At 45.1% G+C, this 13,021-nt stretch overlaps 1 protein-coding gene across 9 annotated transcripts in view; it reads left to right on the forward strand.

The window, feature by feature from the left end:
- Positions 1–13,021, forward strand: part of LOC118513726 (protein Star) — a 28,500-nt gene that overhangs the window by 9,232 nt on the left and 6,247 nt on the right. For all 9 annotated transcript variants that reach the window (XM_036059877.1, XM_036059876.1, XM_036059868.1 and 6 more), the window contains one exon: positions 7,009–7,445. In XM_036059877.1, the coding sequence (XP_035915770.1) occupies positions 7,016–7,445 (430 nt within the window). In that variant the 5' untranslated portion in view covers positions 7,009–7,015. The remainder of the gene's footprint in view (positions 1–7,008; positions 7,446–13,021) is intronic.

Below are 13,021 nucleotides of genomic sequence, written 5' to 3' on the forward strand. Positions count from 1 at the left end.
CATCCAGCAAGCGAGACCGGATTTACAGCTTGTGTTCGCTGTGTAATACGAAGAAAAAAGAGGTTCGCTTTTTTTGGGGAGATCAAAAGCAAATAGGCTGTTTTTGCTACATTTATTAGAAATATTCTTGAAGACGAAGTTCTTGAAGTTCATGCTCCGACGATGAGGTAACCCGTTAGGAGATGTGTTCGAAAAAATCTTGAACACTCGACTGAGTCGGGTCCGGCGACTCAGACGACTTAGACATTCTCAGACCGGACACAGCGATGGTGATAGGTTGTCGCCATACCCTAGACCTTCATCATCAGGTCCAGGCCGCGCCACTGCTCACGATCGTTACCAAGTTGTGTCTGTAATTAGGTGCGTGCCCCACAGGGCAAGAATGTGGGGCGTCGTTCCGTCGCAGGACGGAAACTCTAGTGCGTGTCCCGCTTCCGGTCGCAGTTAGAAAGGTGGACAGGCGGGACCGACCCGTCTATGGGGCGTAAAAACCCACCACACCATTAGTTAGAAGCTGAACGTCTGTGGTGCTTTTTTCTCCCCGCTGTCGTTACCTCTCTTTTGTGGTAGATTGTGGTCTTGAAGAAATCTCACCTAGCGGAAAACGAGTTCTGAAATTGAGAAGCTTTCAACGATTTATTATCGCTTGAAGGAAGGGTTTTTAGATTGTCCGAGCTGACGAGCAAGGAAGGAATTTTCGCATTTAGCTCAATGATGTGGAAATGGTTTCATGTTCCGTCATTCGTCTTGTTTCAATAGACCAAGTCTTGATGGCTTTCCAAGATTTCGTGGAGATTAGTGCGTTGTGGCATTACTGCAATAGTTACAGTCTAAGTTCCATCAGCACTTGATCGGGTCGGACGGATTTAGTGACACTGTACACATTTTCTGGGAAACAGAGATGAAAGTTCTATAATTACAGACATCCGAGTAATTATCTCCTTGACCCGTCATCAGTAGAACAAGTTCTGGCGAGCTATACCCACCGGCTACAGCTGCTGCTGTGTGACTCTGGTGTGGAACTTCCGCCGGCCAGAGGATGGTTCCTAATTTCCAGCTCAGAACAGGATGGACCAAGAAATCCCGGAGGAACAGATTTTCATCCTCATCAGCGCGAGAGAGGGCAGACGGTGCGTTCGTTGCCCGAAGGGAACGTGTAGTGTAGCGTGAGGAAATGGACCAGGAAAAAAAAGCGATAATGTAATGCGGGACCAGAACGGGAACTTATCATGATACGCGGGATCATGCTTTGTCGCCTGCAGGACCACGAAAGCAAAAAGCGAGAGAGATAGCCCAACAACCTCCTGTGAGCAATTCCAAGAGTCAACCTGTAATCAACCATCGTCGGGAAACAAGTCGCGCCAGGTGCATCCAATGCATCATGAGCATCGGGGATTTTTTCCCTGCTCCTCTCGCTAGGTTCTGTCCCACAGCCGGAAGTGCGCAATCAGTCCTTTCCCGGGACTGACAACGGGGTTTGGGATGTGTCCATTGCCCGAAAGACCCTGTTTTTTTTGCTCCCTTTGTCTCTATTGTCCTTCGCCATGTTGTGTACCTCGATTTCATTGACTTGATTTAATTTCACCGGTGCAAGTCCATCTTTGTTGGATAATTTATAACGGTTTTCATGATTGAGAAACGTGGAGATGGTTGTTTATCGATATTTAACGTCCTGTGTGTACTGTGTCTGTATGAACTTAAAGACAGCCCGAAAAAAAGGGCCCAGGAAAACACTCACCCCGAAGGTGCGAGTCCTGGTGCTAACAAAATTACTATCCTCGCATGTCAGGAAGACGCTGCATATTCTGGGGCAAAAGTGGGCAAAATTTATGCTAATTGCTGCTGAGCGGCGGAAAGAATGGCTGTTGGCTGTTCTTTCCTGCCACCGCGTTATAAAATGATAATCGGCGAGTTCCTGTTTTGATTGCACACACGTCCCGTTAACTGCGACTGCCAGGATGGGCAGAACTTGTGTCCTCGGCGTGGAAGCGGCGAAATGATGAGCCCCATATTTAAACGGTGTAATGGGATGGTGTGCAGAGCTATTGATCATACTGTGTTTATGTAATAATGTTTTAAATTGAGTTTGAGCATTTACAACAATAGTTTAATTAGCAGTTGTTCAAGTTGAGAGGAATAACCAGCAAGAGTTAGGACGACCTTAAGGGATTTTTCAAATATTTACAATCGTTTTATTCCGATAACCTAAAAGGACATAATTTGAGAGGAGTTTTGCTGGATACTTCTACTCTGCTCAAAGACAAGGAAATTCTAGAGGAACAATATTCGAAGGAAGATTTTTTTTAAATTCTAGTGGTCCTCTTGAGAATCTCTTGTACTTCTTGCCCTCTTGTACGAGAATCTTAGCTTTATGTTAGAATATTGAAGTTACCTCGGTAAAAGACCCTTCAAATATCTCTTTCGCAGTGAAATTCTTTCTCCGAACCTGCTGTCACCTCAACCTTCAATTAGTGGGTTAAATCTCGTGCCATTCAAAATGCTGTTGCTTCATCAAGTCCAGCATCCGTGATGAAGTTCCTTGAATGAACCACTTGGGTTTGCTTGTACCGCGCGGCCCAAAAGTATCATCTTCAGACAAATGGCTTTAGCCCAGGTTCCGGTTCCTAGGTACCACCATCCACCAGACACACGTTACACCGTATCCGGTTTCTGTTGCGCTTCCCGCTGCGTAACCTCAGCTGTCGGGTCGGGTCTCGCCTGATGACACCACACGGTTGGCTTTTTACGTATGCCGGAATTGCTTTTGTTCGGGTGTTTCTTTACAAAACTTTTGTTTTCCCCCTTGAAGGGCCTTCACTTCCCTTAGTAAGCGGTGGGATGAGCGGTGGGACAGATTATTTCTTCCGGTGGGAGTAAAAAATTTGCATGCCTTAAGGGTTTGCTGGAAGCCAGTTCTTATATAAAACTATATTTCGTTCAAGAAATTTAAAGTATCGATCGAATGGATGTTCCGTATGGTGCTCGATAAGACATAAAACAGTCACAAAATGGCTTCATGCGTGGGAATGGAATGCATCTGTCTAGAGCACCCTTAGGCTTGGACCAGCTGTTTCCTTCTAAAGCCTAAAGAAAGCAGATGTGGTGCAAATGGCATGACACACTATCATGCGTCGCCTCCCGTGTGTGTGTGTGTGTGTGTGAGTGTTTTATGGTGGAATCATTACAACGGAAGATCATCCAACATATGTGACGTAGACGCAGGGAATGAATAATGTGTTTGGTGTGTTCTCAGTTTTTCCTAGCTATCAGAGCATTTTCCTCTATCCTCTATCGGGCTATTCGGAGTCATAATTTATGATAATGGGGTTCTAGTTATAAGGTACACTTTTGGTATAAAATTCCGAGCGTCAAAAAACGCTTCTTATGTTAAAAGTCCTTACCGCGATTAGATACAGCACTCAGACAATTTTAACTTATTCTTTAAAATGCTACGGTGAAGTTTGAAGTTATCTGTGGCCTAAAAAATGAAATGAAAAAAATGTAACTTTGTGATTTTTATTTCATTCTTGAAGCGTTTGTATCGATCAGATCTGGAAAAAAAGGACGACTTTGCACCGAGCGTCAGACTTTCTTTCCGATGGTCCTTCTCGTGTTTGTCTGTCGCTGGTGGTCGATATCGATTTCATCCTTGTCCCGGTGCTGCTGCAGACTTGTCTTTCTCTTCACATGCTGTTTAGGTTGTAGTTTCTGTTGCCCCTCTCTGTTCAACGTACGGTGCCGTAAAGACCTCCAGCACTTCACAGATGTGCAGCGGGTCGCAGGACGACGAATCCGAGGATAATGAAGCGCAGCATGTGCAGGCAGCACTAGCAAAACACAATGGAAAAGGTTCTTTTTTTTCGATTATTTTGTTCTTCGGTACAGGATTGGTTCGTCCTGCTTTTCGTGAGGGAATTAGGACGCCCGCTGAGACCGTTTCGGGCGAAGTGTCGAAGGATAACGAACAGCCCTAAAGTAAGGCACAAAACAAATTTTTGGTACACGCACGCTGCTGCTACTGATCCCTTGGGGAATGGATCGATTGACGGCCGAGTGGTTGCGGGTTGATTTTGACGCACGGGTCATTCCTTGGCCTAGTTCCGAGCTTACGTGTGCACGAAACGCGCGACAGCATTTGTAGCTCGACGAGAGCGTGGTCTACATCCTGTGGAGAAAAAGGGATCAGAAGGAATGGGAGGAAACAGGTGTGATTGGGCGGTGAGCTGAAGAGAGCAAATTTGTTTAATGGTGCATCGTACATCGTAAGGGCCATTAATGATGCTTCAAGATTGTGTTGTATTAGCTGATTGCCATAAATGATCGTACAACGCCAATCAATAGGAGGTCACTCTTATTATATTGTGGATTGGTGCAGGATCACAAGATTTAGCTGGGAACAAATCAAATGTCCTCAAGATTACTGTCTGTACTGTCTGTCTGTCTGAGATCTGAACAACTGTTTTCTAAGTATAACACTCCAAAATGAGCTCGATCGTATACTTGATCAGTTTCTACTACTACCAATACTACTGAATGCTTGAGTGGAGAAGCAATTTATGTGACATAAAGTGACAAATGGGGCTTGATGACTTTATTTAAGCCCCGGCTCGAAGGGTGCTGTACCAAATCCGTCTGCACCTCAATTTATTCTAATGCATTGGTCGTGATTCTGTTGGTTCGCTTTGGGCAAATTATTACACAAAGCGAACGATACTGCAAGCACACATACACACACACCCACACATATCGAGTGCGTGATCGTAACAAAGGGCAATAATTCGGTTGAATGACCTCGGTGTGCTCATAAATATGCTTCGCCGACCTTTCTCCTGTGGCGCGGACGTTTGGTTGCTTGAGACACGGGACACAAACTTCTTACTGCGCTTGCTGTTGTGTCCGATCCGATCGCGACCCGCGTGTGTATCATAAAACGGAGATTGGAGGAGAACCGAACAAAAAAAACGCAATCATTATCCCGAATCATTAAAATACAACTTAGAGACCATCAACAGCCGCCAACACACACACACACGCACGAGGTTCTTTGTCCATCAAATGTCAGTTCCAGTGCATCCATGCATCCCATTCATCACGCCCCCACCCCTGCTTGTTTGCCTCACTTGCAAACGGTACGGGATTTATTTTGCGTTTCATTCTTTTCGTCATGCTTGAGTGGAGATCGTTGGGCAGTTTTTTCTTTTTTTTTTTTGCAATTTATTGCGCAACGCTCAATAAAACGCTAAATGTGCTGCAGGAACGGAAAATAAATCTGCTGAAAGCGCTTTGAGAAACACGGAGTGTAGGATGAAGCTGATGGAGAGTTCGCTTCCTCCTGTACGTGTTCAGCTCAGGATCAGGAGATTGTCTTTCCTTTGTTTAGAGACCCGCATAGATCTTGAACGCTAAGAGACCCACATTATCCGGATGCACTTGGTAGAACACTTGAGGAGATCCTGTTGAAATCACAAGGAACGAAGCATAAGGATGGTTTTGAATTATTCTCGAGGAATATCCAGGAAAAACGAAAACAAAGCACTATGATTAGAAATGGCTCGATAATGCGATTGTACGAAACCTATCAGACCTATTGTCGAACTCAAGTGTTAGAGAAAAGCTCTCAAACATGGCTCATCTGTATAATGGCTGTCTTTGGAGGATAACCGAGAGCAGAAAGAGCTTTAAACTCGCGGAACTCTTTTGCTCGAACATTTGCGTTTTATTTATTGCCAAAAAGTCTTATCTTATAGAATGTCTTACAGAAAGCATTATGATTTCTTTAAGAAAGGACTTATTACACAGGAGATTTTTTTTACAGACTGAAAAAGAATTTGGAATTGTGTTTGAGTAAAAGGGAAAATATTTTTAAAAATTGCTCAGATTTTACTTAAAATTTATAATATAAAAATAAGACTATGGTATAAGCTTTACAGATGCACATAATCGATTTACCACCAAGGATTGATGCTTGTTCCTGGCCATCATTAGGCCACGATCAATCTAAGATCGATTTCATATCGTGACAAGTTTTGTGAGAGATTTTACCGTTGGAGAACGACAATAACCATTTACGTGAAGCAGTATGACATACAGATACAATTTCAAAGAAATTGAATCAATTTCGCTACAAAAAGGCTATCATTTCAATTCTTACATTGTGACGGGAAGCTTCTACTAGGAAACGTTTTAAAATATTAAACGCGACCGTTTCGAGCTGGTTGGGCTTCCCTCGCTGATATGGAAGGCCTTTTTACTTCGCTTGTAACATGAGTCCACCTGCGAACAGGAAAGGGTTGAGTTGCATCAAACGCATTCTTCACTACCAGCCATATCTTCCCGTGTGTGTGTGAGGTTGGTTACAGGGGGAAAAAAAACCCCATTTTCCTTTCACCTCGACACAAGACAGCGGAGTACCGGATGGGTGCGGTGTTACAGGCCCTTATTGTCTGCTCCTATCACTTGCCAACGTGGCGTGTAATAACAATCGGTTTCCTTGTGAACACTCTTGGTGCACACCTTCCCGCTACTCTACTCGTAGGTTCAATCGTGCCCGTTTGGTACAAAAATTGATCCGCGAGCGTTTTTCTGGCTCCTTGAGGCCCCCGGTTTGGTGATATTCGATCAAGCGTAAAAGACATTCCCGCTTTGCCGACCCGTCAATTCCATCCGGTGTGCGGGTTTTGCTGTACAAGAAGGCGTACCGCGTACGGCAGGATATGTCTGTAAGAGGGCGGGGGTAACTGTAAACGGTGCTTTATTCTGACCGAACATTGTAACAGAAGAAAGAAACGTTATTCCGGTTAAATGTGCCCCTATGAACGGTAATGATAGCACTAACAGGACTTGGAAAGGGTGAATCCTTTTGAGACCTGAGTTAGGTTTGCTTGTATTACGGTAAAGGCTTGTTTGCGCCGAAATGTATGCAATTTGAGATCGCTTGCAGAGAGCAATTCAAATCTACAGTGAAATTTGGAACTAATATTCTCTTATGCCTTGTTTGATTCGTTTCAGTTATGGAATGAGGACGAAAGTCCAGGAGAAGAAAGGAAAAATGTCATCGGATGAGCAGCAGCAGCAGCAGCAGAATCAGCAACAGCAGCAGCAGCAGCAGCAGAACCAAATTCCAAACATTGCCGGCACGATCCTTATCGGCGGAATCGGTGGCCTAGATGGTGGCCAGCACAAGCAGGCACAATCACAGCACAATCAACACCTACCGCACCAGCAGCATCATCTGCACAGCTACACCCACATACTACCTCACTTGCATCAGTTCAGCACGATGACCGGCTCGAACCCGGCCAGCCTGACCGGCGCTTCATCGAAGCTACCGTCGAAAAGCTCACCGCTGGGACCGTCCCCGTTCCGGCAGCTGCTTCCGGTGACACTGTGCATCATATCGTTCGCGACCGTGCTCAGCATACTGATTATCTACATGGACACTACGGGTGAGTGTTGTGCAAGGAATAGAAGTAATTTGACTACTTTTAGGTGCTGATGGTAGCATTATTGATCCTCGCGAGGAGATCCAAACCGTCTCCATTGGGCTTTGATTTCTTTATTATTGGGTCACAATTGTTGTTCCGTGCGCGCTCCCGCGAAGGCATATAAACCGCTGAAACAGCTTGGTGTGACCTTGCCGCGACACGCAATCAATCAATAATGGTGGGTCTCAAAGGGGGCAGGCAACAAGTTTGTCACCGCAAAATCGTGCATATTTTAACCTGCTCCAAACACGAAACGAATTTTTTTTTGGGTGGAAATCTTAAACAACCGAATTGGGAAAGGATGTGAAGGAAAGGAGAGCTTCCTGTCGGTTAGAGTAGCTCGCGTTTTGTTTAGTGATGAAGCGATAAGCGCGCGCGTTGGGTTGTTTTCTTTTTTTTTGCTACACCATTTTACGTTTCCACAACGGCTGTGTGTTTTGGTTGCCGAAGTTAATTAACGGTGGCGTAGGGTACAGAAATCAAACAGACCTTCCTCGGGTTCGCTTTCAAAGTCGTGCCCCAACCTCACACTGATTTCCGTTGTTTTTCTCTCATTTTATAGTTTTTTTTTCTCCCTCACCTAGGAAAAGGCGCCATTTGTATGCGTGTGCTGCGCGAGCACGTGTTTGCTATAAAGTTAAATCATTAACCCGTTCGCCAAAACGCCGGTGTAAGCATCGAAGGCTTGGAGGAAAATAATTTTTACCGTCCTCCCCACCGACGATGGGAACTGAGTGGACTGTTTTGCCCATTTACGTTTGCTTTTGCGGACATCCCGAATCGGAATGGAAATGGTAAAGTCTCCACTCAGAAAAAGCCTCTCAAAGGGAAGGCAACTTGTTTGTCGCATCAGAGTGCGTAATTAAAGCCGAAGCTCAGCGCAGGAAACGCGCACGCAGCATCGTTTTGGAACGTTGCGTAAAAAGATGTTCACCTTGCCCATTTTTTTTGTTGCTGCCTTCATCCGTCTCCAAAAATTGGGTGGACAAAAGACGAACGGGGCTTTGGAGATAAATAAATAAATAAATGCTGTCGCTAGGGAGAAAAGCCTCCGCCGAAATCCAATAAAAACCGACGCACCCCGAACGGAAAGTCGACCCGAACGGTGGGTCGCGCGCGAGCTTAGAAGTGAGTTTAGGGTGCGTGCGCGTAAGCTCTCACTCTGCGGCGGCATTATAATGCTACGCGCAAGTTCCTAGTCCTCCCCTTTTGGGGGCCTTGTGTGTCTTCTCCCGGCCTTACACATTGCCGAATGTGCGGCGTTGGTGCTTTCTTTTTTCCTCCCCCCTGTGCGATAGATTCTTCTCAGCCACGACGCCGACGGGAGAAGTACCACGCAAAAGAAGGTCACTCAACTTCCGGCCAACGGTTGTTTGTTTGATTTTATCCGTTCGCTTTGCATTAACTGGTTGGACATTTTGGTTGCGGGTCCACCAATCAACAGTTTTGTTGGGGGGCCTCCACTGTTCCGTGTAAAGGGGTTTAGCAAGAAAGATTTATGTTCTGTAGGCAGAATCGTGCGAAGGCGAAGGAAAATCTTATTAGATTTTTTTTTAGCAACGCCTTATATTGCTTGGCAATTAATCGCAATTAATGCTATATTAAGTGTTAAATCTTCTCTATTCGCAGAAGCTCTAAAGACGATCTTGGAGTGTTAAAAAAATATATAGGTCTTCAGATAATCTCAGAAGAATGACATTATTTCAGGTCAACGATTGCATATGATAAGACACAGGACATCAGTTGATTTCGCACTGCTATCATATCAAGAGCAGAGAGCTCTCAACCGATATTACAGTAGCATACCTGCCCGTACCTGCTGTGGACGCCCTCTGAGATTTATATCCTTCAATTGTGATACCATCTGAAACACCCTGCTGAACGAAAAACCATCAAAAACCTCTTCAAAACTCAACAGGCGGCACATTGTCGAAGATCGAAATCGATTTCCGGTCCTTTTTCGGGCTTTGTAGCAAGCCGGGCACCCTAAACGACATTCCGAAGTGCGTGCGGTTTGTTGGGTCTAAGACTTCAGAATGGGCTAATCTTTGCCGGTCCGGCCCGCTTAGCCGGCCGGTGAAAAAAGGTGGCTTATGGAGTTGGTGGACATCTCCATCTGGATGACCGTGCGGCAGCATTGTATGCCCCTGGGAGGAGCAAGGCGAACCGGCCATAAGCCGATTAAACGTTCCGCCGAGATAAACCGTGCATCCGTGTCGTTATTGCTGCCTTATCGGTTGTTCAGGTGTCGCTTTGGGGTTCGCTTCTTGTACGAGACTTCGGGGTTGGTGTATAGCACCTTCCAATTCATGATTGTCGCTGCCTTTTTACCGGACCCGCGAGAAAGCATTAGATTATATTGCTGCACCCTACCCGGCTGATGAGCGAGAAAATTTATTTAAATAATATCCTCATCCGGTAGTGCTGCTGGATGTCGTTTTGATTAAGAGCTGCTGCGTACGGAACCCTTTTTAATGCTGTGAAGTCCTTCGCTTTTAAGTGGCGTGCTTTTGTGAGGCAATGAATGGAATGTTGTTATGAGTATCGTCTGGAACATCCCGATTTTTAAATTGCTTCTACATAATTTATTGACCAAAAAGCTTTTATTGTAGCTAGAAACATTGTATCCTATCAGGGTGTAAGAATTTCCAGGGATTTTTAAGCTTGATGCTTCACAACTGTCATCTGCTAAGTGCACTCGCCTCTTTCATCTGCCTCCATTGTTACCAGACGGGCTGATGATTTTGCCTGATGAACTGCTAAACCCAGTAAAAATTGCTTCAAACATTTATCTGTCCAGTAATCCTTTTGGGAATTCCCAACTACAACCACACACCGGATACAATGTAGAGATCCGAGCCAAACCATTGTACTGGTCTCCCTGCCATATGTTAATTTTATGTCTCATTTTAAACCAAATTTAAGCTCGTCGCTTAGAGCCTCTCCAAAAAAAAAACCCCCAAAGTTCCTCGTTTACCAGAACCCACAGCAGCGCGCCTGTGTTGCAAATTAGCTCAATTTAGAGCCATTCCAATATTAAACACTGGCTGCGTTGCCTGCAGCTGTTTTTAAAACCGAATGCCCTTTCGGTGGGAAATATATTATTATCATCATCATAATACCACACATTGGGCGCTTTTTTGAGGGAAATAGAGAGAGTGGAGGGGAGCTGTGTGAGGAGGGCGAACGGGAGGGCCAGACACAGCAAAATAGGAATGGTTTCCTTTTTTGTTTTGGTCCGAAAACTGACCACAGCAAGCCAACCAGCACACGGTTACGCCAATCATATGTTGGTGCGAAATTATGTGTTGTCGACACGACACGAAGCAGCAGCAGCAGTGGCGAAGCGCCCAAGATAGACCACCGATGGGAAGTACAAGATATGGGGAGTTACAGAACGTTAGGCACAGAGAGGGAGGAAATTTGCCAACATACTTTAAAGAACATTCAAACGCGGGAGCAGGATAATAATCGGACTTCGGCTGCCTCGGTGTATTACCACTAAGACCCCTGCTGAAGAACCTCACGAACAGAAGTAGAAATGGCTGTGCAGGCGGTTAAAACCGGCAGCTGACGCGCCGTTTGAAACGCGAACCTAAGCGATCGTTAATGATGATCATCATCATCATCAACTGCCAGCACTCTTGCTATAATCAATTAGCGAAACATGACGCTCGTTTGCGATCTTGCATCTTGATGTGGATGTGGTGGGGGGAGTCGTTAATTAAACCGAGTCCCTTGTTGGTGTGTGAATTTGTCACCGAGAATAATTGTTGCGACGGCACATGTGTGGAATATTAAGCACACTTAAGCAGTGACGTGCGATTATTTAATTAAAACTAGCTGAAGGAGAGTCGAGTCTACGTCTTGTGTTGCTTGCTGAGCAATACAGTTACAGAATAGCCAAGCTCGTCTGTATGGTTCGATTTCCTGGCGTTGCGACCATCCCAAAACATGATGATGGGTCCCTCTGCTAATAACAGTCCCAAATACCTCCAGCACTGATTATCACCCTGTTGCCGGTCGGCCGGTAATGATGGGATGGGATGCTAATGATGAAGAATTATGCTGCGCCAAACGCTGGTTGTGGTTGATATCTCGGCGATGTTTTAACTGATGATTTATGCTTACTCATTTGTATATTTGCTTATTTTGGTGTTGGTCGAGATCGCTTCGAGAGGATCATGCAAAAAAAAAGGAAGGATAGCGGTGACGGTCAAGGGTGTTCATTAATTAATGCTCACACGCACTTCAATTAGGCTATACGAGTGATTTGATGTCTAAAGTCGTAAATGTGGTTTGACGAGACAAGAGAGATTTGTTTTACAACGTTAATGTTCTCAACTGAGTTCTACATGTTTTGGGCAATTGCCGATGCACCAACGTTGAGAACTGTTGAAGACCAGAAATGTCTGAAAAGATCCGTCTTCAACTTGGACAGAGTTAAGATAGTACAGGATTAAGAATCCAGCTGCTCCTGAAATAGTTCACTTCTTAAAAAAATATTAAGTCTTCACATGTCAGGACCGGGGCTCAAATCCCATCCGGACCTGTCGTTCCCCCGTCGTGAGGACTATCCAACTACGTCTTATCAGAAAGACTAGTAAACCAAAAATGGCAACCATGAACTTAAGAGACCCGGGCGGTCCCTTGGCCGAGGCGACAGCGGCGCCGGTCTTCACACGGCACGGTAAGGCTGACTACTTTTCTACGGGTAAAATTAAGTCACAGAAAGCCAGAAATGTGGCAGGCCGAGACCTCTCAAGGTTTTAATGCCGTGCCAAAGAAGAAGAAGAAGAACTAAGAGACCTCTAAGCAGAGAGAAGAACATTTGTTGATGCCTTGTCCTCGTAAAAAGTCTACAGGGCAATCGACCATCTACACAATACCAGGCTCTTCCTAATGTTCCAAAATGTACAAACCTACTGCCCAGAATGCTCTCACCACTCTCACCACCTCACTTCACAACCCGTTCTTTCCGTCCAAAGTGTATTTCTTTTACCTTTACATCGTCTCCAAACTTTCCAAAAGCCTGCAAGACAATATGTTGTTGTTTTTTCTCGCTCTCGTCCCAAGTTGGTGCATGTATACTTCCAACCAATCACTTCCGGCTACCGGTCGTTCATTTTTTTTTTTTGGTTGCTTACCATTGCTTGCATCGTCCAAGTTTCGGCGGCGTTTGTCAGTTCATGCTGATTTATGCAATTTTTTTGTTCGTCTGACGCCCAGTTAAAGCAGTAGACCGTACGGTAAACGAGTCGCGCGAGACTTGGTGTGCCACAGTGCTCTAGTTTCTAACTCCACCGAGGAGGGAGAAAAAATCGTCTACCGATCGGTGTCGTGGACGACGGAAGTGACACTTAACAGACCGGAAATTTGGTGCAGAGTTTGCAAAAAAAAAAAATGGGTAAACCCCTCCCGAAAAGTAGAACATAAAATGCTTGTTGTGCCTGTTTTTTGCTGCTGCTGCTTTGATATCTCCACTGCGGTTTGTAGGCTAGAATATTTTTGTTACTAAAAGCAAAAACGAAAGAATC

Source organism: Anopheles stephensi, chromosome 3 (genome assembly GCF_013141755.1).
Source record: "Anopheles stephensi strain Indian chromosome 3, UCI_ANSTEP_V1.0, whole genome shotgun sequence".
NCBI lineage: Eukaryota > Metazoa > Arthropoda > Insecta > Diptera > Culicidae > Anopheles > Anopheles stephensi.